The following is a 25,381-nucleotide window of genomic DNA, read 5'->3' on the forward strand; positions in this document are numbered from 1 at the left end:
CCTGGCTCCTCCTTCTCGAGGAGAGGAATCACCCAGCAGCCACTCCCCTGCCGCCTCCCGGAAGTCTCCCCCTCTGAAGACCTCCCTGAAGGTTACTTCTGCAGAAAGTGCTTTCCGTGCCTGCCTTTGTGGCCCCCAGCAGCCAGCTGAGTTGTTCTGGATTTGCATCCTCAGATGCCTTGCGCTCACCTCTGTCCCCTGCCAGACTGTGCCTTCCTGAGGGAAGGGACACTGTTTCTATCTGTTTCATAAATCTATCAGCAGTGTTTATTATCCACGTCAGGCACAGTGCTGGGTGCTCACTGGTGACCAAGCCAGGTGGGATCCCCACACTCTGGACCAGAGCCCGTGGCCAGAGGAGTGGCCCTCACTCCAGCTCCGCAGAAGTTTCTTCCCTGGAGAGGTGTGTTTGTGGCAAAGGGCTGGGTGTCCTGTTAATGTGTAACCCTCAGTTTTCTCCTCTGTGAAGTGAGGAAATTGGGGTAGAACCAGATTATCTGTAAGGTTGTACTGCACAGCTTGGGCCAGATGCCGGAGGCTTTTGAAAGCCTGGTGGAGGGCCCGAGCCCTGCTCTAGAAGGGGAGTTGGGAGCCTTTATAAGAAGTCAGAAGAGGTGGTCACGGAGAATCCCCCACAGCTAGAAGCATGGTGCCCAAGCCAGTGTAGACAGGCATTAGATTGTTCTAGCTGGCTTTTGCCTGGCGGTGGAAGAAAAATACAATCAAAATACAATCGGGGAAAAAAAGAAAAAAAAAAAAAAGTACAATCGGGGACTTTCCTGAGAAGCCACCACAATGAGAAGCCTGCGCACTGCAACGAAGAGTAGCCCGCCCTCTCCACAACTAGAGAAAGCCCGTGTGCGGCAACGAAGACCCAATGCAGCCAAAAGTAAATCAAATCAAATAAATAAATTTATTAAAAAAAACACAATCGCAGCAGAGCCGATCCAGTGGAAGTGTTTTGAAAATAGAACAGTAGTTACAGTGTTACTGCTTTCCTTCCAGAGGCTTAAACTTAAGTTTAAACTTTATTTCTTTTTTTTTTTTTAAAGTTAACCATTTTTAAAATTTATTTATTTTTGCTGTGTTGGGTCTTCGTTGCGTGTGGGCTTTCTCTAGTTGCAGTGAGCAGGGGCTACTCTTCATTGAGGCGTGCGGGCTTCAGTAGTTGCGGCACAAAGGCTCAGTAGTTGTGGCTCACGGGCTCAGTAGTTGTGGCTTGCAGGCTCTAGAGCGCAGGCTCAGTAGTTGTGGCGCGTGGGCTCAGTTGTTCCATAGCATGTGGATCTTCCTGGACCAGGGCTCGAACCCATGTCCCCTGCATTGGCAGGTGGATTCTTAACCACTGCGCCACCAGGGAGGTCCCAAACTTTATTCGTTTTTAACTTGTAATATCGATCTCATCTTAGTTTTGAAGGGAAGATGGCGTCTCTTTTGTCCTTGAGGGCTGGAGGACGTCCACTCACCGCCCCGGCTGACCAGCGCCTGCTGTTTGCAAAATGCTTGCCGTCCCGGGGGTGGGGGCTCGTGCACAGTAACGTTTGTCTTCTTTCTCTAGGTCATGGCTTCCGGCTTCTCGGACCTGAGGCTCCAACAGAGGAAATGACCATCAGGGACCCTGCTCCAGACCCATTACGGAGACTGAACCTTCACGGGGTGCGAACCTGCCTGGGACAGGGAAGCTTCTCTCTTTGAAGGGCTTTACATTTGTCACAGAAAAGTAAAGATGACGACTTCGTCTATCAGACGGCAGATGAAAAACATCGTGAACAATTACTCGGAAGCTGAAATAAAAGTCCGGGAAGCCACCTCCAACGACCCGTGGGGCCCGTCCAGCTCCCTGATGACGGAGATCGCGGACCTGACCTACAACGTGGTGGCCTTCTCGGAGATCATGAGCATGGTGTGGAAGCGGCTCAACGACCACGGCAAGAACTGGCGGCACGTGTACAAGGCGCTGACGCTGCTCGACTACCTCATCAAGACGGGCTCGGAGCGCGTGGCCCAGCAGTGCCGCGAGAACATCTTCGCCATCCAGACCCTGAAGGACTTCCAGTACGTCGACCGCGACGGCAAGGACCAGGGCGTCAACGTGCGCGAGAAGGCCAAGCAGCTGGTGGCCCTGCTGAAGGACGAGGAGCGGCTGAAGGCCGAGCGGGCCCAGGCGCTCAAGACCAAGGAGCGCATGGCCCAGGTGGCCACTGGCATGGGCAGCAGCCAGCTCACCTTCGGCCGGGGCTCCAGCCAACCCAACCTGTCCACCAGCTACTCGGAGCAGGAGTACGGCAAGGCCGGGGGGTCGCCAGCCTCCTACCACGGCTGTGAGTAGTGGCCGAGAGCTGGGCACCGGGGCTGAGCCACAGCTCGTGGCCCCTCCGTTCTCGCTGCTGGCAGCCGACAGCAGTGCCCTCAGTCCGCCTGGAATTACGGTCCCAGAGGTGCTTTGGGCCCCTGGGCCGCTCTGGCTCGGGGGTCCTGAGACCCTCTGCTGCTCTGGACTCTGACTCTGTTTGCGTGGGCAGGGCTGGCCCTGGGGGGGGGCGGGCGGGAGGCGGGTGTGGAGGCCAAGGGGCAGGTCTGCAGCGAAGGGCCTGGCCTGCTCCTGTGGCCTAGCAGTGGGGGTTGGCCGTTCTGGATAACCTGCTTTCTTTAATCTCATATTCACTGTCTTTCTAATGACTGGGCTGTGGGTCTCCTGACTGGCTCAGTGTCTGTTCTGCTTGAGCATCTTGGGGTGAGGTGGCGTGTATCTGCCTCACTTGTAGAGGAAGAGGGCAGAAGCCTCTGCAGTAGCCGGCGTGGGTGAGGCCTTCCCTGCCTGTGGTCGAGAGTGGTTTGGTCGCACGGCTGGGTCCGTGCTGGCTGGGGCTGCTCTGTTTTCTCGTTTTTGCACGTCGATGACTCTGGGTCTTTGCCCAGCGTTTGGAAGAGACCTCAAAAAATAGAAGTGGGGTTCAGGGCCTGTCGGAAGCTGGTCCGGGAGCCACGTTGGCATCCTTGTCATTCGCTGACGTGGTCCCTGGAATGGCGCCCCTCTGCTTTCGCAGTGTGGTGGCCAGGCGAGGGTCCTGGCAGCCTGTGGGCTGGGGGATGCAGAAACTGTCTCTTCCGGCTGTGAAAACAAAAGTGCAGGTCACTGTACCCATTGTTTTTCGAATAAGTAACACTGTCAGCATAAAACTTTTTTTTTTTTTTAAGGCAGTTGTTTGCAGTTTGACAAAGTGCTGTCGACCTTGCTTAGTTCATCAGGTTTCAGTAGCGTTTTGAGAAGCGTCAAATAGGAGATTTGCATAGTAAGGTCAGACTCCCTGCCTCTAAGAATTCTCAGTGATTGTCAAGCTCAGAGAGGCCAGCCTTTCTTGTCCCACTTCTGGTTCCTGTCGTTTTCCCACTTAGTTTGAACTGCTCTGCTTAGGCAAAGTCTGTGACCTTCGTGAAACCCCTTGAAAGAAATGGAACCTGCACCCCAGGGGCTCTAGGGGCTGCCCCTGCGCTAGGTTGCACCATAAAAGGAAGATTGCCCTTAAGAAGCGAAGTGGTGTGTTTCCCTCAGGGAGCCCCTCTCCACCCAAGAAAGGCCCCTGCAGGTGGGCTGAGTCCCGGGCCCCAGGCCTCCTCTTGGGGAAGTGGCCGTGTATGGGCGCTGGGGGCTGCTCCTCTGGCGTGCCTTTTGTGGTCATTGTCGTCTAGGTGAGGTGGCGGCCCGTCCATCGGTCCGAGGGTGTTCCCGGGCAGGGAGGAGTGGGTGGGGCCTCGGGTCCGGTCCTGCGGGCCTTGGCCTCCCCCGCCCTTCCCGTCGCTGCTGTGGTCCCGGCTCATCCCCTGAGACCCTGAGCTCGAGCTGCATGTTCAGGGTCCATTTGCTGGGCTCGGCCTCTGCCGCTGCCTGTCCCTCTAACAGCCTGTCACTGTGTGTTTGTGTGTGTCCGTGCCCCACAGCACCGGAGGCCTTGCTGTGTCCCCAGCACCGCACAGAGGCCCTACAGGGTCAGAGCAAGGAGCTGCTGCTGCTGAGCCAGCACCCGCCCTTCCTTCCCTGCCCGCCCGTCCCGGGGCTATCCTCCTGCTGCGCTGGAGCTGGGGCCCAGCCCTGCCTCACTTGGGCCCGGTGGCCTGGCCTGCGGCTGTGTGCTCTCCCCGCCTCTCGAGGCCCTGTGCCCTCCCCTCCCCCAGAGCCCGGCCCTGCACTCCCTTGCCCCTCTCGCCCGGAGTCCTGCCAGGGCCTCGGGGGTGGGGGGGCTGCTGTTCACCTAAGGTCTGGAGGACCGCTGGGCTCTCCCTGCGTCCCGCTCCCTGAGGAATTGGAGGGGGTCATGCTGGCCGCAGACCCGGGCGTGGGGAAGACCGGGCCGCCTGGCCGCAGTGTGTGGTTCCAGCCTCACCCCGCCAGGCACACCCGGGCCTCGGCACCGGTGGCTGGGAGCCATCTCTGCAGTGCGGGGACACGTGCTGGGTGTAGGACAGAATGGGATGGTTTTTGCTTCTCGGCGAACTGCCGTCCTTCCTGAGATGCCCGTGACCATGGGGAACAGAGTCAGCTGTGCTGCGATTCTAGGTCATGGTGTTTGAAGGTCCCTAACTCAATGGGTACCGAAAATGAGGCTTCTCTTTGGATTGATTAATGGTGTATCCTGGCCAGTCTCCAGCTGGTGCAGGTTAAACTGAAAACAGTTCTCAGTGTTTCCCACAAGGAAGTGCTCTCAGTCCGATCTGCCTTCAGTCCCCAGGGGCCCCGCCTCAGAGAAGAAAGTCTTCCCTTCTCTTCTTCTTTTACCGGAAGGAGCGCCAGCGAGGCGCTTCCGTGCCGCTCCCCGACGACCTGGAAACGGTTCCCGCTCATCGTGCCTCACACACATCGCCCCCCACCCCGGCCCCCAGGTGCCCATGTGATCGCCTTGTTGAGCTCTGGATGTTTCCTTCGCGCCTGTGCTCCCCTCACGCTCTGTACTGGACTCTGCAGGGAGGACCAGCTTTGCGCTGTCGGGAGATGGGCAGGCGTGTTTCAGAGGCTCCCCGGAAGGCCCGCTGATGCGCCCGCAGGTTCCCAGTGCCCCCAGGGCCTACCCGTTGAGTAACTGGGGGGGGTCTGTTTGTCTCCCCCTGGCCCCCAGCTCTCCTGGGATGCTTGCACGTGAAGCCCAGGCCCGGGCCTCCCCATGCCTGGGCCCGTGGGTCCCCCCGCTCGGCGCCCTCGCACACGCACGTCGGCAAGTTGCTCGGCCCGCAGCCCACACGGAGTTCTCTTTTCCTTCAGCTCTGGAGAAATTAAGGGTAAAATGGGTGAGCGAGTTTGTTTTTAGACAGTTTCTCAAACCCTGAATGAGTTTTAGGCAAACCCGTGCTTCGTGGTGTCACCCTTTTGAGTGCTGTCCTCCCCGTATCTCACACCCTCCCCATTGCGGGGCTGCTGGGCTGTCCCATGACCCCTTGCTGAGCCCTCACCTGACTGCCACGCATAAATGGGGGCTTGACGTGGGCCCATGGTGGCTCTGCTTTGAATACACTGGCTTGGAATCCAGCATGGAGAGTCCCACTGACCTGGCTGTTGGAAACTGGTCTCGTGAAATGTGGGCTGTGATTCAGGGCAGACTTTCGTTGAGGGGCCCAAGTTGGACCCCAGGCCCCGCAGGGGAGGCCTGGTGGGTGTGGTGCCGACTCTTGGCCCCGGCTGCTGCTCTGCCCACCGCGATCGTGTTTGAGGAGGGCTTCCTGTCATGAGCTGTGCCCGTCGGATCCTCTCCGGGCCTCCTCACTCCTTCCGGTCTCCCGCACACAGCTGTAGAGTTCTTTCCTTCCTCTGCAGCCCATGGCTGCAGTTCAGTGCCCGCTTTCAGATTGCTTTCCTTGCTCTTAGCCTCCCCCGTGCTTACCCACCCCCCTCTTAGAAATGACGCCCTGATCCCGGCTCGCGGAGAGCGCCCTTCCGTCCCAGGGGTCCCTGTAGGGTCCAGCGCAGAGCCCTGGACGCACAGACAGCTCCCCCTGCTGGGTTAACCATGCTGCTGCCGGCCTTGGGCACCCACAGTCCCTCGTTCCCTCAGCAAAGGGGGTTTTGAGCTCCCACCACGTGCCTCTGTTGTGTGCCCCCATCCCACTAACGGGGAGAGAGACGGTAAATGGTCGGCGTTATACTGCACGCTGCACCATGAATGCTCTGCAAACCCCAAACCCAACACAGCCCAGCGTGTGAGGAGTGGGGGGGGGGGGGTCCGAGTGCTGGGAAGGCCCAGAACAAGCCTGGACTGAAGGAGGAGGGCTGGGCTGTGCAAGGTCTGGAAGGGCGTCCCAGGCAGGTGGAGGGTGTAGGGCTGGAGCAGTGGGCAAGGCTGGGCCTGAGGGACGGGGAACGGCCACACGTTGGTAGATGGGTGGAGGGCCTCCGGGTCATTGGAAGCCCTTTGGCTTTTACTCAGTTAGCTGGGAGCAGGGGAGGGATTGGACCCTGCTGATGGGTGGGAAGGTTCACGAGGACCCTCTGGCTGTGTGGGGGGCCAGGCGGGCCCAGGGAGGCTGGTGGGAGACCCCTGCCTTTCCCCAGGTGGGAGATGACGGTGCTGGACCTGATGGGGCTGAGGAGGCCTGGGCACACTTTAAAGGAACGGGGTGGGTGCGCCCAGGGCTGAGAGGTGGTGGCTGCCAGCCAGTGGTCCCCGGTATCGGGAAGGCAGGGCCAGCCAGCTGGCGGGGAGTGTGCCCAGACCTCCGGGGCCTTCCACCCGGCTTTGGGCCCCATGTCGGCTGATTGCTCCCAAAGGGGTTGGGCGAGGAAGTTGGCCGGAGACGGACTCACTCGGGAGCCCGTCTCGCCGGAGCCGGTGTGTTCTGCACGTCGCGGGAGCCCTGATCTTCGGTGGCAGCGAGTGTCCGGCAGAGGCCGGCGCCAGCTGTCATGTCTTCAGGTGGGAAATCAAATCAAGAGGAGGCTGGTTGGTAGCGCCAGCAGACCCTCGGAGGTGACACTTTTAGTGACACGTCTGTCCAGGCGGCAAATGTCAAAGGTGTTCGTTCTTGCCTCTTGGGCTTGGGCCCCCAGTGGGGTCTGAATGTGCCGTGGCGAGGCCTCCGCGTGGCTGGGCTGCTCGGGGCTGCAGTGCCTGCAACAGCCGGAGGCTGACGGTCCCCGTTCACTTCCTGTAGGAGGCGGCGTGGCGGGGGTCATTGGCAAGGACACAGATGGACTCGCTCCCCCAGATCCACTCGGTCATAGCAGTGAGGCCAGGATCTGAACCCAGAGCCCTGACAAGTTTACGGTTGTGTGGTCCACCTCGTGTAACGCTGGTTACTCCACAGGGCCCTGTGATTGTCAGAGAGGGTGAGGTTGAAACAGTTGTCAGAGCTGCTGATGGGTGTTGTCAGGTAGGCTATTGATGTTGCCGTGTGCCAGGGAAGACGGAAGGTGTGGCTGCAATAGCTACATCTGTCCCTTTGTCTTTAAAGCATCCTTCGTAAAAGTGTAGGTACACAAAGTGTCATTTTATAGACTGTCAGTAGTGGACGTGAAAAAAGCAAAGGGGGGGTTGAGTCACGCTCAGTAAGAGTTACACAGCAGGGCCATGTCTGATTCATGGCTGCTTGGTGGCCAGATTCCAATGGCCAGCTGGAAGGAAGGGGGCATTTGAAATTATAGTATAAATAAAAATAAGAGGGAAGGTCTAAGAATAATTTTTCTTTGTGTTGGAAAGTAGACCCCATAATTTATGGATAATCTCTGTATATCGCGTATTCTGTGTTTGTCTTCAGAGTACGTTTCTCTTTTATCTTCTGTCCCCTTGCACTGACAGAGCAGGAGCCTGTGCTCAGGGCCGAGTGCCTGACCCACGAGGTGCTCAGTAAGCAGTGAACGAACGAATGCTAAATCGACCTGAATTCTCTTTCTCTTGGTGGTGTTTTGATGTGACGTGCTCATCTCCATTGGTGTCTGCCTCTTTTAGCCTTTTGCAAATACACTTTGTGGGCTTTTCCAGAAATGTGGAAATGTTGTACCGTATCTTGAGACTTTGAGTTTAGAACAGTGTGATTCCTAGCTGTTAGATTTTGTCTGGTAGTAAAATGTGGTTCCCGATTTTGCCAGCTGCCCTTTCTCTGTTGCCTAAGCCACTGGCTCCTGCTGACTGCCCGGGAGCTTTTAAATCTCCCAAGGCGTCCCAGAGCCCCGGCGCCATCCGGCAGGTCGGAGCCTCGGGGCGGGTGCGGGCAGCGTGGCGCTGAAGCTCCCAGGAGGCTCTGGGCCTGGTCAGCGTGGGCCCTTCCTCCCGTCGCTTCCGCTGACCACCGGCGGCCACGCTGTTTCAGAGAGTCACAGTCAGCAGGCGACTCGCCAACTTTCAGCAGCTCAAAATGGGTGTTGCAGCAGGATGAGCCTCCTCCCGTGGCCTGCTGGTGGGGAGCGTGGTCCAGCTGGCGGTGTGGTGACCGGCCCGTCGGGCCAGTGCCCCCGTGGCCCACTTCTCCAGGTCTAACTGGTAAGCGCGGCTTGGGCGGCAAATAAGAACTCTGCTAGATCTTTCATTATAAAGATAATGCCTGTCCATTCCCAGTGGTGTAGAAAATGCAAAAAGAAGACGGACACACTCCGTAATCTTGTCACACAGGCAGCTGTTGTTCCCATGTGGGTATATGTCCTAATGGACATGTTTTCTAAGCATTTTCTTTTCTAGGGTTGCAGACGTGTTGTAAATGCAACTTTGCATCCCTGCTTTCTGTATCATGATGTCGTCACCCCCCAGCTGCCTGGCCTGTGGGAATGGGTGGTTGTTCGGCTTTGTCACGGCCGTCTGTCTGTGGGCAAAGCCAGTGGGTTCTTACTCTGAAGAGGGAGCGAAGGCCAGATCAAGACCCACATCCCCGGAGGCAGCTGTATGGACAGATCTGGATCACAGGTCTGAAGTGTGTTCCACGAGAACAGAAGGAATCTCATGCTTCATACCGTGCAGACAGTAGAAAAGTATTACACGTGTGTTGTTCCTAACCACGTGACCTTTTCAAAGCTCATTTTTCAGAAGGTGAGTGCATTCATTCGCTCACTTCATAAGCCCGAGGGTGCCGGGGCCGGCGCTGGGCAGTGAGGGCTCACGGTCGGCAGCTGAGGCCTGGCGCTCCGTGGGCTTACAGTTCGGGAGAGGCGGACACCTTCACGGTGCGACGTGTAGTGCTCCGAGGGGGCCAGGCAGGCAGGTCCGAGGCTGTTCTAACCCTGCGTGCGGTGGGACGGGGTGCAGTGGCCCAGAGGTCACCCCTTAAGCTGACTCCTTACCACCAGATTCCCAGGACAAATACTACAGTCACTGATTTTTTTCGCCTCACTTCCTGCGTGCATTTTCCATGTTGCTACACAGCTACACTTGGCTTCAAAGGTTAAAGTTTGGGTAGGTTAGACGTCCATACGGTGGGGACGAGGCAGTGCTCTCTCTGGGTTCCTATGTGTCCCCTGTGCTAATGTGGGAGCTGCCACACACTGCCGTGCCTGAGGGAGCCGCCCCTCACAGGAGTCGCTCACCATTCCCACCCCAGTCACAGTTGTTTCCAGGTTCTCACAGTGTAAATAACCACGTGGTAAGCGTCTTTGGGCAGAAAGCCTGCTTTTCTGAGGATTCTTCATTGTCTTCAATGTAGAATTCCCAGAAGTGAGAGTAGTGGGGAAAATGTATGAACATCATTCTGTCTCTTGAAATTGGCAAATGCTTCCCCAGCAGACCAGGCCCAGGTGCAGTGCCGCCAGCCGGGGGCTGACTGTGCTCAGTTGATGGTCCCTGAGCCCAAAATGGGTGCTGAAATTTTTTGAAAGATCATTTCTAGTTTAATAGATGGAAATTTCCATCAAAACACTCATTTTAAAAGTGAGTTTCCTGTCTGTAAGTATTACCCTAAGAAACTGATGTAGGCATTTAACCTAAGTTTACGATTGAATTAAGAGAGAAATGCCGTCTTTGTTGAAGTTCCGGTGTTCGAAGCCCTCTCCTCCCGAGCGCCTGCCTGGGGAGTTGTGGGTGCGGCCCTCGCCTCAGTGCTCCCCCTGAAGGTCGACTTTCCCATGGGTGTAGACAAAGCACCAGAAACCATGGGGACCCCCGGGAAAAGGGTGAGGAGAAACAATCCCTTCCTGTTTTGGACAAGCCCTCCCTTCCCCACCTCACCAGCTGGTGATCTCGTAATGGAGAGGGTTTCACCTGCAGCCCAGAGAGAGCAGCACAGACTCCCTCTTTTCTCTCAGGCAGAGGATGGGCCTTAAGTCCTGCCAGCAGATGACAGGGCAGCCTTTTGTCTCTGCTCCGCCCGCCCCGTCCGTACCCACTGTCTCCCGCGCTGGCTCCTTCCTCCCTGGGCTTTGGCTTCCGCGTCCGTGGGCTGCGGTGGCAGCAGCCATGTCTCAGGGTGGTGGTGACGCGTGTGTGAGCTGTGCCCTTGGGAGTCACAGCTTTGTGCTCGCTGGAAACTAAACTAGAAAATGAACACACAGGGGCCTGAGCTCCTGCTCTGTGCCTGGAACAAGCCAGGGTGGGGAGGTTCCTGGCCACAGGCGGGTCTGGGGTGTAGAAGGCATAGGTCCCCATTCTGCGGGCTGCGGACGCGGGCCTCGGGGGCCGCAGAGCACCTGCCCTGCTCTAGGTGTCCAAGAAGAACCCCTGCCCACAGAGCATCCTGCTGGGGTGGGCGAGCTGGGGCCCACGCGCGCACGCTGGGAGGCCCAGGCTCTCTTTCCTCCCTGAGGGCGGGGCAGGGGGGCGGGAGTGGGAGTGTGGTCTGAAGGCAGGAAGGAACTGGAGGACTCTAGGGCCCTCTGCGGCCAGCGGAGCAGGTGCCAGGTGTGGGGGAGGGGCTGGTGAGCCACCCTGGGGAGTGGAGGTCTGTGTGCAGGGAGGCGGGGCCTGAGACTTGACACTGGGAGAGGCCCTGACCTGGGAGCCGCCCACCAGGGCTTCAGTGCCAGAGGTGGGTCCTGTCAGCTTTGGGGGCCGGAAATCCCAAATCAGGGTGTCCACAGGGGTGTTCCGTCTGAAACCCGCAGGGGAGCGTCCTGCCTTGCGGCTTCCCTGCTTCTGCTGGTGGTGGCCCTCCTTGGTGTCCCGTGGCCTACGCTGCTGCCTTCCCCTTGTGTCCACTCCTGCGTCTCTTCTCTGCTTGTGAGGACACCTGTCACGTTGGATGTCGGGGCCCACGGGCTCCAGTGTGACCTCAGCTTAACTGTTAACAAATGAATCTGCAACAGCCCTGTTTCCAAATAAGCTCTCATTCCGAACCCGGAGGTCAGGACTTCACAGCCCTGGGGCCCAGCTGTGCCCCAGCCCCCGGTCAGGGGAAGGCTCTCTGAGGGCTGAGTCTCCACTTGGGCGGCAGCACAGGCCACTTGTGGTGGGAGGGTGAGGTTGGGCTGCTGAGGGTCAGCATCATCCAGGCCAGGCCGGGCCCCAGATGTTCTCTTGTGACCTCGGGCTGGATGGTCCAGGAACATTGCCAGGTGTAATAGAATCTCAGTTAAACCCATCCAGAAACCAGCTGCTTCTCAGCTCCTTCACAGCTGCCATCCTGGCCCAAGCTCCCACCATCCTCCCTGGACTGGTCAGGTGGCATCGCTGCTCGGCTTGCACCCTCCTGAAGGCCCTCCGAGAGCCCCCGGCACCGCCAGGGCCCTTCCGTCATGGCCCTCTGGCTGCTCTGCCTATGCCAGCCTCTCCCCCTGCACCCAGGCGAAGCCCCCACCTGCTCTCTGCCTGATGTCCTTGCTGCCACCCAGGCCCCTCTGCAGTGTCTCTGTCAGACCTGAGCACAGGGCAGGCTCTCCCCACCCCAGCCCACCTCCCCTGTGTGTGTGTGTCTTGTTCCCCCTCACTGGGACACAGGCTCCGGGAGAGCAGGGACTGGCCTCAGGCCTGGAGAAGCGCCAGGCGTGGCGCGTGCGAGTGTCAAGGACCCAGCGCACAGAGCACCTCAGGGCTCTGGGAGGGCGTGGCATGGGCTCTGAGACTGGCTCTGAGTTCTCCTCCTGCTGTGAGTGGCCCTGTGACCTCTCTGGGCCCCCGTTCCCTCCTCTGTGGGAGGGACTGATGATGCAAAGCAAGGCCTTAGGTCAGCCTTCGTCCCTCGTGGCTGGGGCGCCTTGGCGAGCCACCTCACTTCCGGGCCTCAGCCCTGGCCTTCGGGGGTTGGGGGGCAGGACCCCGCCTGGACTGAGGGTCCAGCGAGGCGCCAGGTGTGGTACACCTGTCACGTGCCAGGCGCTCCCACAGGAACTGGTCTGATCCTCATGACAGCCCGAGGTGGCGGGGACCCTGTCTCTGTCCTGCAGGCGAGGAAGCCCAGGTGTGGAGGGATGAGCAGCAGCAGGGCCTGGATCTGGGCCCATGCTCACAGACGCCCCTCCCCCGGGGCCGAAACACCAGCCTGGGTGGGGCCCACGCACAGCAGCGAGTGGATGGCCCGTGGGTGAGTGCCAGGAAAGAGCACGTGTTTATGTTTTCTGGGTGGAATCACAAGAAAATGTCAACAGCTGTTTCCTCTGGGGAGAGGAGTGGGGGCAGGAAAAGAGGGCAGCCCTCACTTCCTTTTACGCTGAAGGATTTAAAACAGGCTCTGGCATCTCCCCTTCCCCCATCAACGTGGCGGTGAGGACAGGCTGTCATCCTACCTGGCAGAGTACACAGCAGCCGTCAGGCCCGTCTCACCCCAGCCCGCGTGCCTGTCTGCCCACTGTCCTGACAGCGACTTACAGCCGACTGTCTACACTGAGACCACCAGCAGCACGGTTGCTCGGAGGTCCTGTCCCTGCAGTCTTACTGTGCTCACGACCCTGATGTGCTGAGATGCTGGGCTGGCCATCTTACAGAGTGGCCCGAGGTCTGGGTTTGTCCACCTGCTGCCTCAGTCCTCGCCCTATACTTCTGTGAACTGGAATCAGATGTGGAGTCTGCACTGAAAAAAGTTGGGGGGTTTTGCCAGGGCCGTCAGGTGGTGGGCGACGGGCAGGGCTTGGCCACGTCCCACCCTCCGTTATGAAGTCACACGCCCCCCTCTCGTCCTGAAGGTCGCCTGGCTGTGGTGGTACTTTAGGCTCTTCACATCTTTCAGCTCTTTGGCTTTTCCGCGATGTATTTATGTTTTTTTTCTCTTTCAGCGTTAACCTGGGGTGATCTGAGCTTATTTTCTCCTAATTTGCCTTGCTTGACTAAAAGCAGTCTTTCCTCTACTGCCTGTGAGCTGGGAGAGGGAGGGCCCTGGAGGGTCTCCCTGGGGAACGGGCTCAAAAGCCTCCGCTCTGCGTGGAGTGTCCTTGGTGGCCAAGGGTCATCGGTGACTTAGGAAACGGCTGGTGGAACACAGGAGGTTGTCGCCACATTGAGGAAGACCCAGTAAGCACTTTGCTGCAGTTCAGTAACGAGGAGGGAACTTAGCTGGACCGGGGAGCTGGTCACTGGGGGGCAAAAGCTGGCCCTGGGCTCAGTGCCGGCTCCCCAGCCCCTCCTTCAGAGACCGGCAGAAAGAGGAGGGCGGAGGCCCCGGCCACCAGAGCCGCAGTCCTCTGCCCATGGAGGCCCGGGGCCAGAGCGGGTACCAGTTTCTGGTCTCTGCCGTGTGAGATGGAGGGGGGCGTCTGGTGGCTGTGGGCAGAGTGGAGAGCAGTGACCTGGGCAAGGCCTGGCCCCCAGGTTGGGGGGCCGCTGTGTCTCAGGTCCTCCTGACCCCCCCTCCCTCCCCCACACTTCGTAGACGTGGAAGCAGAAGCCCAGAGAGGTGGCCATTCGTGTGCGGTCCCCCTGCTGCTATAGGGTGGGGACGGGACGGGAGCCCTGGCATCCCCGTCAGCTGTCGGGCACGGGGTTGTTAGGGTGGTGGCAGTGCTTGGACCCAGATGGGGTCTTCTTGGAGCCCCGCTGCCTGGCGACCTTGCATTCTTGCCAGGTTGTCAGACATGCCTCGTGTACCCGGCGACAGCCTGCATGCTAGGGCTTTACGAGAAGTCCCCGTGCAGAGCCGCCTCTGGGCCAGCTGGGTCTGCAGAGTCTGTGCCCTTCACTCTGCGTCCGTGACTGCAGACACCGCTTACGTGCTTTCTAGGAACACTGCAAAACGTAGCCAGTGAGAAGAAGCAATTTCCTGTTTTTCTATTACCTTGACTGCTTTGCTTTCTTCTTTCGAAATTCCCCGACCTTGCCCATCTGAAGCGCCTTTGTTTTAGGGGCGCGTTTGGGGACCAGTGTGGGTCAGCCGGTCCCTGGAGCAGGCAAGCGAGGTGAGGTCGGGAGGCCCTGCAGGAGACGCCAGCGGTGTTTCTGGTTCTCCTCTTAGCCTGTATTTTGCGGGAACTGTTGGGCTTGTTCAGGCTCCCTGTTCAACCTCCCCTGCCCTGAGCTTTCTCAGCCAGGGTAGCAGACTGCACAGGGAGAACGGGGGGCCCACTGAGCAGGTGAAGGCTTTGTTCTTCTCCCCATGGGCCCGTCTCAGCTGCAGGAGAAGGGTGGTGACACGCTTGCTCGTGGAGTGATTTGCTTGTGTGCACGGTGCCGGTCTTCCCTCGAGAGGGTGCTGGGTCAGAAAGCAGCCTGAGGCCCGGGAGCGGCCAGCCCCTTGAACCCCTGCTTCTTCCACTGTCCCTGTAAGTTGTGGACCCTCAGATCGTCAGAGTGGGGTGAGGGCCAGGCTCCGGGGGTCAGAAGGGCCCATTCAGACCCCTCTCACCACCACGTCTGTGTCCACTGCCCTGTCCTCGGGCACAAGAGGCCCTTTGTGGGGACGAGATGCTGTCACTAAGGCAGGAACGTCTCCGCCGGACGCCTCCCTCGCAGCTGAGACCGCCGTGTGCAGCTCAGCTGACGCTCTGGGCTGTTGGCTGTGAATTCTCCCAACTGCGTGACCGAGAGCCGTGCCTCCTCTTATGAAAACCACAGCGTTTAGGGGAATACCCTTTGTCTAATTTCCATACTGATGTGGTGAGCTGTTTCCGTGTGTGCCGGCCACACGTTATTCCAGCAGCGTCAGCTGTGTGGGGTGCAGACGTGCACGTTTGCATTTGAAGCTGGGCCGGCCTCGCAGCTGTGCTGAGAGGCTCGGAGGACAGGGAGACCTCACGTCTCCGGCAGGCCCTGCGCAGAGCCCGGCCCATTCATCCCGGTCCCGCCAGGTTAGGCCAGGTTCAGCTTTCCCTGCCAAGATGGGGCTCTCTGTTCAGGGGGCTTTTTGGGGTGTGGGATGGGGTCTGAGGTCTTCTCCTTTCTTCACTCCTGGTTTCCATTTGGGAGTAAACGAAGGGTGTCAGATGTGCCGTGCTTGCTGTAAGCCGAGGGTTTTGTGAAGCAGCCTCAGAGACTCTTACCAGGAAGGAGGCTGGGAACAGGCGGCCTGAGTGGCTGTGACCTGGACGGGAGAGCCACGTGCGTCACAGGAGTCCCCCCACACTGTCCCCCACGACTGGCCAGCTTCCTTTGTTCCCACCAGTCTGGGTGGTGATGTTGCTTCTAGAGCATGAGGAAGCCAGAGCTGCCGCCTGTGATGGGCAGAGGTGAAGTTTGGAAATAAACCAACCAAAAATGTGCTTTTGTTTTGGTATATTGTTAAGAAATCAAATTATTAAGGTAGATTTGAGGACATTCTGTTACCATCTAGCTTTATTTCTTAAGAAATGCTTTGGAAAATATAATTGGGGCGATGTACTAGGCTGGGATTTGACTTGATTTTATTTAGAAAAATATGTTTGTGTTTTTTGGATAACTGCAGCATTTTGCTGTTTGACCTGTTACTAGCTTAGAGTAGACATGAGGCAATTGATTGCTGGCTTTTTTTTTTTTTTAATGTTTCTCTTGGTTGACAGTAAATCACAGTGGACACACTGTGCTTCAGGCCACGTGATTGTTCCAGATGAAGTCTCACTGCCGTGTGTTTTACGTGCCTTTCCTAAATTGTAGGACAGAGTGATGCCAATTACAGCCCCCACCCTGCACTGCCTCTGCAGCCTCGCCTGTTCTTCTGTGGGTTTTTCCAGGACCCTAACTGCATCTCGCCTCTTCTCCCATTTTACTCACTGTAGCCAGAGCCCAGCCATCTAGAAACCTCAGTATCAGGCATCATTCCCCACGGTTCACTTTCTCCCAGAGAGGCCGATCCTAAGAGGCGAGCTTAGGTTGGAGATGTAGGCAGAGGCAGCATTTGCATGAGTGCTGGGGGCTGGGTCTGCTGGAAGGGATGTAATGGAAGAAGGGGGCAGACGAATATACAGTCAGAGCCTCTTTAACAACTACCCCTCGGCCATGCAGTGGCATCCTCCATCTGCCTGTCCATCCATCTGTCCATTTATCCACACAGCGGGTGTTTGCCAGCTGCTTTGTCAGACTTTGCGGATGGACGTGATGGTGGGAAGACGAGCCTGGGCCCTTCCCTAGGAGCACCTTCTGACATGACCCACCAAACTGCAGAATAGGGGTGCTGGGAGAGAGGGAGTGCTGACCCAGCCCTGGTGGGAGGCCAGCCCTGGAGGACCAGCCAGGGAAGCCGAGCTGGAGAGCTGCGGAGGAGCAGCTCGCACAGAGGCCCAGAGGGAGGACAGGGCAGAGGCATCCAAGGCGGTGGCTCCACACCTCTCCGGGTGGCAGGGCTCGCGCTGAGAATTCCTGTCCTGGGGGGCGGCGGGCAGGGGTGGCGCACTCTTGGGCTGCTGCTCCTGAAGCTTCACGTCTGGTTTCTGCGGGCACCCAGGCTCCCTGGCGCAGGAAGCGTAATGGTGCGTAAGCCCAGCGTTTTCCACGTGTGGGGCCCAGCCTGGCCACAGTGGGGTTGTGCGAAGACCCCTTTCTTTGGGAACCAGCTGGGAATTCACATCTCATCCCTTCATCAGAATTGCTTCATCAAAGCTGGTGCTGCTTCACATGTTTAAACTAGCTAAGTACTTAAGCAAACAATGGCTGTGTATGGTTTTTTTTTCAAGTCAATGTGCAGTTTTACTTAAAAAACAAAAATTTTCAGGGTTACTGCAGAAATGTTTGGTCTTCATTTTCCACGTCCTTAGGACCGGGAGATACGGTGAGATTCTTACACATGCGAGGGGGTTCTTGAGAGGAGCAAGCCCTTAGTCCACAGAGGCCTTGTACTTCTTTGAATGATCTTTGACCCAGCTTTTCAAGAACTGTGCTCTCGACGTTGTAAAAACTCAGCCCCGCTCCTTGAAGCCGTGCAGTGGAGATAGGCTCTGACCCCTGAGAAGCCTGAACTGGCCACCCAGGGCGTTTGTCCTGGCGAGCGCTGCGTGGCTGGTGTAGTTGTGACGTTCCTTGGCTGTGCGCGCAGCGTATTCGCAGAGCCCCGTCTCCCAGCCAGGGTGGCCCTGTGGGTGTGAGATGGGAGCGGGCGGCTGGCCATGGAGTGCTGGTCCTTCACTGTGACTTTGCCTCCCCCGCAGCCACCTCCCCACGGGTGTCCTCAGAGCTGGAGCAGGCACGGCCGCAAACGAGCGGGGAAGAGGAGCTGCAGCTGCAGCTGGCGCTGGCCATGAGCAGAGAGGTGGCCGAGCAGGTGGGTGCCAGCAGGGATGCGCGCCCCCGTGGGGCGGGGCCCAGGCACACTCACACGGAGGAGGGGCTCTCGCTAGGTGGTCCTGGGGACGCATCGGTCAGAGGTGCTTCCCGGAAGTGCTCCCGCGCGCTTGGCTGGGCTCCAAGCCAAGTGTCCACAGCCCCTCAGCGCCGAGTGCGGACCACGATCTGCAAGGTGGGTCGAGAGCATCTGGACCCAGAAAAGGATGAGACAGAGGCTGGGAGGAAATGCCCAGGAGATGAGAGTCTGACATTCAGACGTGGTCATGTGTGCAGTTTTTCTTTTATAAGCACACGTTACGTTAAGATGGAGAAAGAGAGGGTCTTCCCTGATGGTCCAGTGGTTAGGACGCCGTGCTCCCAGTGCAGCGGGCCTGGGTTTGATCCCTGGTCAGGGGAGTAGATCCCACATGCATGCCATGCGGAGCGGCCAAATAAATGAATGAATGAATAAATAAATAAACAATAAATTAAAAAAAACAAAACAGGTTTTTACAAAAAAGATGGAGAAGAAGGGAAAGGAGCAGCCTTCAAAGGGGTCGGCCCTTGGCTGCCGCTTTCAGGCCGGACTTGCTGCCCTTTGGTTAAAAAAGGCGAAGGAGGGCTTCCCTGGTGGCGCAGTGGTTGAGAGTCCACCTGCCGATGCGGGGGACGCGGGTCCGTGCCCCGGTCCGGGAGGATCCCGCATGCCGCGGAGTGGCTGGGCCCGTGAGCCATGGCCGCTGGGCCTGTGCGTCCGAGGCCTGTGCTCCGCAACGGGAGAGGCCACAACAGTGGGAGGCCCGCATACCGCAAAAAAAAAAAAAAAAGAAAGAAAAAAAAGGCGAAGGAGTGCACTGAGGCCCGCACCCCCTCTCGCTTGGCAGTGCTGTTGAGAGACAGTGGGGGGTCGGATGGAAGAGGCAGGTGTGGGTCCCACGGTGACTGGAATATCCCAGAGGTCCATATAACGGCCAGCTCCCGGCAGGGCCCCTCTGTCCGCTCAGGACGTGCGGCCTGCCGTCGACAGGACGTGCAGAGCGCTCACGGGGAAAATGGGGCAGATGGACGGGCCAGGCCGTTGTAGTTCCTTGCTCCTGTCTTATGGTAAAGAAGACGCAGTGAGTGTGTTTACTTATGTTTAATCATTGTATTGTTTTTGCGGTACGCGGGCCTCTCACTGTCGTGGCCTCTCCCGTTGCGGAGCACAGGCTCCAGGCTCGCAGGCTCAGCGGCCATGGCTCACGGGCCCAGGCGCTCCACGGCATGTGGGATATTCCCAGACCGGGGCACAAACCCGTGTCCCCTGCATCGGAAGGCGGACTCTCAACCACTGCGCCACCAGGGAAGCCCGGCTCAGTCTTTTTATATATGCTGACTGTGCCTTGAATGAATATAAATTAAATATAACGAATCATTTCTGTTAGAAATCATAAAATATAAACACTCATTTTCTGGACGCACACACAGTGGGGGCAGGGTGCAATGACCTGTGATTTGTCTTCTTTCTAATTCCTTTCTGGGTTGTTTGTGTTTTATAAGGAGACATATTGCTTCTATAATTAGAAAGAATTTTGATGTCATTTTCATTTTGAGAAAAAGTATTTTACAAGTATTTCTCTTCCCCCATCCGGGTGGGGGCCCCCCCCCCCCCGGGCGCACCTTGGGGTGGGAGAGGCTCGATGTCCACGTCGTCCCCAGACCCTCCTTTGAAGTGACGTGCGATACAACTTTGGTTTCCGGCTGTGGCCAGGAGGGCCTGGCTCGTGGCGATGTTGTTGCCGTGCCCACCAGCTTCAGGGTCCATTGTCCTCTACAGGAAGAGCGCCTCAGGCGGGGAGATGACCTCAGGTTGCAGATGGCCTTGGAAGAAAGCCGCAGAGACACAGTTAAATTTCCAAAAAAAAAAGAGGTGAGTGCTTCACGGGCCGGGCGTGGGGGGCAAGTCAGTGTGTGAGACCCTCCTGAGCCCAACCCCCGGCTGTCACAGCCAGTGGCAGTGAGGAGAGGGTGGGTGACACACATATCCGCCCGAGGGGCTGGGCCCTCCCCTGACCCCACCTCAGTTCCGTCCCCCCGACCCCCACCCCGTGGAGCTCCGGCGCTGCTCCATAAGCCGCTAAGCGTCAGGTACTTTGGGACAGTTTCCTGGCCCAGGGTAAGCCGGCGTCCTCCTTACTCTACGCCGGGCTTCCTACCTGGGACCTAAAGGTGAACTGGATGTGGCTCTGCCCCTGACAACCTCGTTATCCCGTTGGGAGACAGACCCTCCCGCAGGGCCAGGGCTCCAGTGGCCTCCCTGTTCCAGTGCTGCAGGGTCCCTGAGGGCAGCCGGGCTGGCTGTGGGAGCAGGAGGGTGTGGCGGCCCCCTGGAGAGGGCCCTGGATGACGCTGGCAGCTGGGGGGCCGGGTGGGTCGGTGGGCCGCGTCTCGGAGGGAGGCAAAACCCCTGTTCTCCTGGGAAGCCCCAAGGACCTGTCGACAGATGGAGGGCGCTTGGCATGCAGCACATAGCCTGTGTGGGTGGAGCCTGGTTGTTACTGAGAAGCGTTGATGTGGGGCGGCGCAGTCCCGGGTCCTTGGGCCCCCCAGAAGCCCTCTGCACTGGGAGGGACACGGGCGGACATCGGCCGCAAGGGCAGTAGGGTAAACCTGTCCTCTTTCTTTGGTCCTCGTCTCAACAGCATGGCTCCCACCCGCAGCAGACCACGCTGTTGGACCTGATGGACGCTCTGCCCAGTGCGGGCCCTGCTGCCCAGAAGGCGGAGCCCTGGGGCCCTTCCGCATCAGCCAGCCAGACCAACCCCTGGGGTGCTCCGGCAGCCCCCGGCAGCACTTCGGACCCCTGGCCGTCATTCGGTAAAGACCTCCCTCGTACGTCTCCCCTGCCTGCCTGCTGGACGGGGGAGTGGCTGCAGGGCGCACGGCTCCCTCTCACCTGGCAGTGGTGGGAGTGGGTCTGGGTGGTGGGGGTGTGTGTCCAGACCTCCGCAGCCCCCCACAGCGCCCCCCTGAGGACTGCGGTTCAGGGCTCTGCTTCGTCCTATTGTGAGTGGTTTTCTGCTTTGGGAGATTTCTTCTCCGCTGCCCACACGCCTCGGAGAGGGCTTGTCCCTCCTCCGGGACATGCGTCAACTCTCTCAGCCTCAGAACTGCACCCCAGGTTAAGAAAATGTAATACACAGAGTCTATCGTCTAAATCACCGTGCTGTAATTAGCCAGAAATTACAGCATGCTTAAGTGATCGCTAATGAAAAGGGGACACGTTTACTGTAATTCTTACCTGTCATATAAGCAATAGCAAATCAGTTTACGAGGCTAAATGGATATTTTAAAGTTCTGTTTAATGCCAAATGTAAGGTGAACTTGTGATAGGTGATTCAGACAGGAGTGTGCTGCCCTCTGTTTAATTTGGGCCGAGATCTTGGGCACATGGGCTTCTGGATCGCTGGGCACAGGGCTTGGCCTGCAGGCTTTGGGATGGTTTCCCACCCAGCCTGCCGCTCTGGGAGGCCCCCGGGTGCTCCATCAACCCTGCTGGCCACGGCTGATCCGTGGGCTTTCTGTCTTGCAACCTTGAATGTATATTTTGTGCCAGTTTGCTTGTGTCTCTTGGGGCCTCTGTTTCCCCAAACCAGAACCATCTTTTGTATCCGGCTCGGTTCCCTGGAAGTTTGCCAAAGTGCACCGAATACCAGGCTCTGTCCTGCCGTGCGGGGACCCAGACAGGAGCAGGTAATGGCCCTGCCCTCCAGGCCCTGGCAGGTGTGGGCGAGTCAGCCCGCCAGCCTAGTAGCAGTGCTATGTGGGCAGGGCCCCGGGGGCTGTCTTTGCGTCCATCCTGGGGAAGGAGTCCAGCGGGCGTGAGGCGTGCGCCTTGGAGGAGTCTTCAAGGAGGATCAGGAGTGGCCGGGCCCCGAGGAGGCGTGGTGTTCCCGCAGAAGGCTCGGCTTGTGACAGGTGTGAGGCCGTGCGGTGCTGTAGTGGGCCCAGGGCTCGGGCCCTGCTGGTGTGAAACAAGCAGCAGGGGTGGGTGTGGGGAAGGGGAGGGCTAGGCCGGCGTCCCTGGACTTGTCCTTGGGGGATGCTGTTGGTCTCAGGGCTGGGCAGAGCCCCACACCTGCTTTGGTGGGAGCCCTCTGTGCCTTGGGGCAGACCCAGGCCAGTGCCCCAGAGCTGTCGCCTACTGGAGGCCACAGCAGCCCCGCCTGTGTGCTGTGCCCCCCGCCCCCCCCCGGGAGCACGCGTGGCCACACGAGGCAGGTCTGCTGGAAACGCCCCTCGGCTCTGCCCATGGGGACACAGGCCCTTCCAGGCAGTGGCTCGGACTTTTCTTTAAATCTGAAAACAGTTCTTGTGTAAAGTTACCGGTGGGGTGTTCTTCAGGAGAGACTCTCAATCCCTTTCAAAGTCGTATGGGGTCAGTAAGCAGATGGGTGGCCTCAGTGCCCGGGAGAGAGCGTGGTCCCTCCAGGAGCTGGTGAAGCCAGCAGGCTTGGGGAGCGCTGAGTCCAGTCAGCGGCTGCTTTGGGGAGGGCTTTGGGGGTCTCAGTGGTGGGAGAGAGACAGACTTTTCCCTCTCTACCTTTTTTTTTGGTTTAACTGTTGGACTTATTTACCAGGGGTAAGTATTACCTGGTCAGGAGAGAGGAAATACATATTTTTTCAACCAGCAAGTTTGCCCAGCCCTCCCATTGGCTGGGCCCTGGAGCTGGGTGTCCTGACTGACCAGGCACCTGACCCTCGCGGGGAGCTGGGGGGGTCTCCTGCGGCTGGGGCAGGACCACCTCCAGTGGTTGGGGTTCTCACACCTGCAGGCGGCGGAAGCCAGCAGCTGGGGAGAGGCGGCTGGTGCCCAGAGGCAGCTGAACATCACATGGGAATTCTGCCCATGTGGTTCTGCTCTTCTGAATTTTTTTTAATCAAGATAAAACTTACACGACATAAAATTCACCATCTTACCCATTTTCAAGTGGACAGTTCAGTGCTTCTTAGCCCTTCATGATAGTGTGTGGTTATCAGTACTGATCCCAGGACTTTCCGTCGCCCCAGAAGGAAACCCCTTCCCATTAGGCATTCATTCCCTGTTGCCCCTCCCCCACCACCAGTCTGCTTCCTGTCTCTGAAGCTGCCTGTCCGGGCGTTTCGTCTGTCATGGGATCACACAACACGTGGCCCTTGTGACTCCCAATTAGCATGTTTTCAGAGTTCGCCCATGTGATAGCACACATCCCTCCTTCATTCCTTTTTAATGGCTGAATAATATTCCATTTTATAGACATAGCACATTTGTATAACCATTGAGCAGTAAGAGAAGGTTGAAACCTGAAATTTTGAAATCAAATTTTTAAATGTTGACAATGAATTTTAAAAATTAAGAACGTGGTTGGAGCTAATCAAAATGCACCTGCAGTGGCCACATGTGGTTGGTTCATGGACTGCCACTTTGCCATCTTTTGCTACTTGCCCAACCCAGGGCCGTCTCCTTGGTTCTGATGCACTTGGCATTTTTACCAGTGACTTGGGGTAAACAGAGCATCAAAGCCCAGAGAGGCTGTTCGTTCCTCTGAGGTCACACAGCAAGCGAGGGGCAGGCTCAGTGCTCACGGCCCCCAGTCCTGGAGTCATCACGCCATCCTGGACTGCCGCTAAGGCCTTCTGTGGCCTCTCATGTTCGGGAAAAGTCCCCTCAGACTGCAACAGGGAGCGAGAACTGGTGTTAAAATGTTAGCTTGTCTGCTTCCTGCGTCCCCTGGGCCTGTGTGTTTTCACGTGGTTGGGGTCATATCATGGGTACGTGTAGACATTTCTTTCTTCCATACACGGGGAGGCTTTCCAGGCATCAGTCGAAGCTCTAGACCTCGGCTCCCGTGGGCAGTGCTAGCGCTCTGCCCTCAGCAGCACTGCAGGACGCGGCCTCAGCCCCGCTTCCAAGCTCACTGGACCGTGGTGACCGTGAACTTGCTTCCTTCTTCTAAGACGCTGCTCCGGAGCGAGACGCAGTGTCAGGCTTACTGCTTAGTCTGTGGTAGAATCTGCCGGTGTGTGTTTGGGGAACACTCCACCACCCCGAAACAGCTAGAAAGATCAGAGTCTCTTCCCCAGCACTGTGGGATGCGCCCTCTGGATGAAAGAAGCGCTGTTGTGAAAGCCGCCCTTGGTAGCGAGCCCTGCCTTTACCAGCTTGTGCCAAGGGGCCTCGGGAGGAAATGCTGGGGGCTGGGAGGAGGGAGAGCGGCGCCTGCCAGGTCAGCAGGGAACTTCCTGCACCTGCCCAGACACAAAGCAGCCGCCTGGGACAGCAGGGCTCACGACCTGTGATTCCGATGGCCTTGACTGGCTCAGCCCCCGCCCTGGCTCACTCCATGACCCGCCATGTGACTGCTTCCCTGTCCCTTGGAGACTCGTCGTGGGGCTCGGGGGGAGCCGGATGGGGGGAGCCAGGCACGCTCCCTGTGAATGGGCCCTCGGTCCTAGCCTCCCCTCCTCTCGGTCACTCAACAAGCGCCTATTTGTCGGGTGTGTGGCCCGGCTGGGCCTGCTGGGGCTGTGGTGGGCGGCGCACAGTGGGGTCCATCGTGTCCCACGTGCGGTCAGGAGGGCAGTGCCCGAGGCCCGGGGCGGTGGGAGGCCGAGGAGTTCCAAGATGGCCTCTGCCTGGCAGGGCAGCCTGGCCCCCCTTAAATGCCAGCTCCTCACATGATGCTGTGTCCTTCTGTTTGGCTAGTGAGCGCCTGCCTGTGCTTGAAAACATGGCTTGGGTGTCCTGCTCGGGGAGACGGGGTCACACTGTCCTCAGGACCCCTCCTTCCCCGTGGTCGCCGGCTGCCCGTGACCCGCATGCTAGGTACAGTCACTGGGGCCGTGTTCCTCTTGCAGGGCAGGGCCTGGGCCTGGGCCGTGCGGGCCAAACGATGCTCAGAGGAGCGAGGTGGTGCCGAGGGCCGCCTGTCTGTGGCAGGGTCCGGCCCCACCAGATGTCTGTCTGTCCATCCGGCCTGCGACCCGAGCGGCCCAGGAGCGGGGTGGTTCCCCTGCATCAGCTGCCCATCCTAGCCTCTCGGGGAGCCTGTAAAAATGCACATGCCCAGGCCCTCCTTGGCATCTGTGTGTGTGGGGGTCAGTATTCTACTCACGCCCCCAGGGGATTCCCAGGGGCCACAACTGAGCACTGCTGGCCTGGTGCCCCCTGAGCTGCGTGGTGAGTGGATCCCTCTGAATCAAAGGCGTTTGCAGACTCTCTGCGTGGGCTGTGCAGAGTTGGGGCGGCTCTAGCTGTGTGTTTCTACACCTGAGTCAGACATTTACCCGGAACCTTCCAGAAGTGCTCTCCAGCGTCGACGGTGCCCATGGTGGGAGTCGGGGTGACCGCAGGGTCCCCGCAGCCCTGAGACTCTGTGGGTCCCTCAGGCCCCATCATTTGCCAGCACCTTCGTGTGTCAGGTCCTCTCTGAGGCCCGGGAGAGCGGCGTGAGCTCAGCCCCCGTGAGCAGGTGCCTGTGAGGGGGCTGCAGGGTGGGGACCGTGCCCCCGAGCGGGCCGGGAAGGCCGTCTGGTGGGCAGGACGCCATGTTGTACCCAGTGGGGACGGGTAGCTCTGTCCTCAGGCCAACTCGACCCAGTGGCTGAGCGGCGTCACCAAGACCCAGGCCCCCTGCTCTGCCCCCACCCAGTGGGCCCCTCCCCTCTCCCTTTGGCCTCAGAAGCTCAAGGCCTGGCTGGTGGCTCTGGGTGCTCCCAGCCCAGGGATGGAGAGGGTCTTCCTGGACCTCACGGACTGCTCTGGGATGCAGGAGTGGGGAGCTGGGACGGGGGGTGGGCTGGTGAAGACCCTCCCCTGTTGCAGCGCAGGGTCCACCCACTCAGACCGGGACTAGGGAGTGGTGAGG

At 58.6% G+C, this 25,381-nt stretch overlaps 1 protein-coding gene across 4 annotated transcripts in view; it reads left to right on the forward strand.

The window, feature by feature from the left end:
- Window positions 1-1,726: 1,726 nt before the first annotated feature.
- Window positions 1,727-25,381, forward strand: part of EPN2 (epsin 2) — a gene marked incomplete at both ends in the record, with an annotated part of 33,072 nt that continues 9,417 nt past the window's right edge. The window contains 5 exons of one of the 4 annotated variants that reach the window (XM_079726173.1): window positions 1,727-2,321; window positions 3,940-4,046; window positions 17,299-17,493; window positions 19,312-19,404; window positions 20,177-20,351. In XM_079726173.1, coding sequence (XP_079582299.1) covers window positions 1,727-2,321; window positions 3,940-4,046; window positions 17,299-17,493; window positions 19,312-19,404; window positions 20,177-20,351 — 1,165 coding nt within the window. Of the gene's footprint in view, window positions 2,322-3,939; window positions 4,047-17,298; window positions 17,527-19,311; window positions 19,405-20,137; window positions 20,352-25,381 lie in introns of all 4 variants that reach the window. The other 3 variants (XM_079726174.1, XM_079726175.1, XM_079726176.1) reach the window with 3 other exon arrangements.

This window comes from Hyperoodon ampullatus (assembly GCF_949752795.1).
Source record: "Hyperoodon ampullatus genome assembly, chromosome: 19".
NCBI classification, from domain to species: Eukaryota; Metazoa; Chordata; class Mammalia; order Artiodactyla; family Ziphiidae; genus Hyperoodon; species Hyperoodon ampullatus.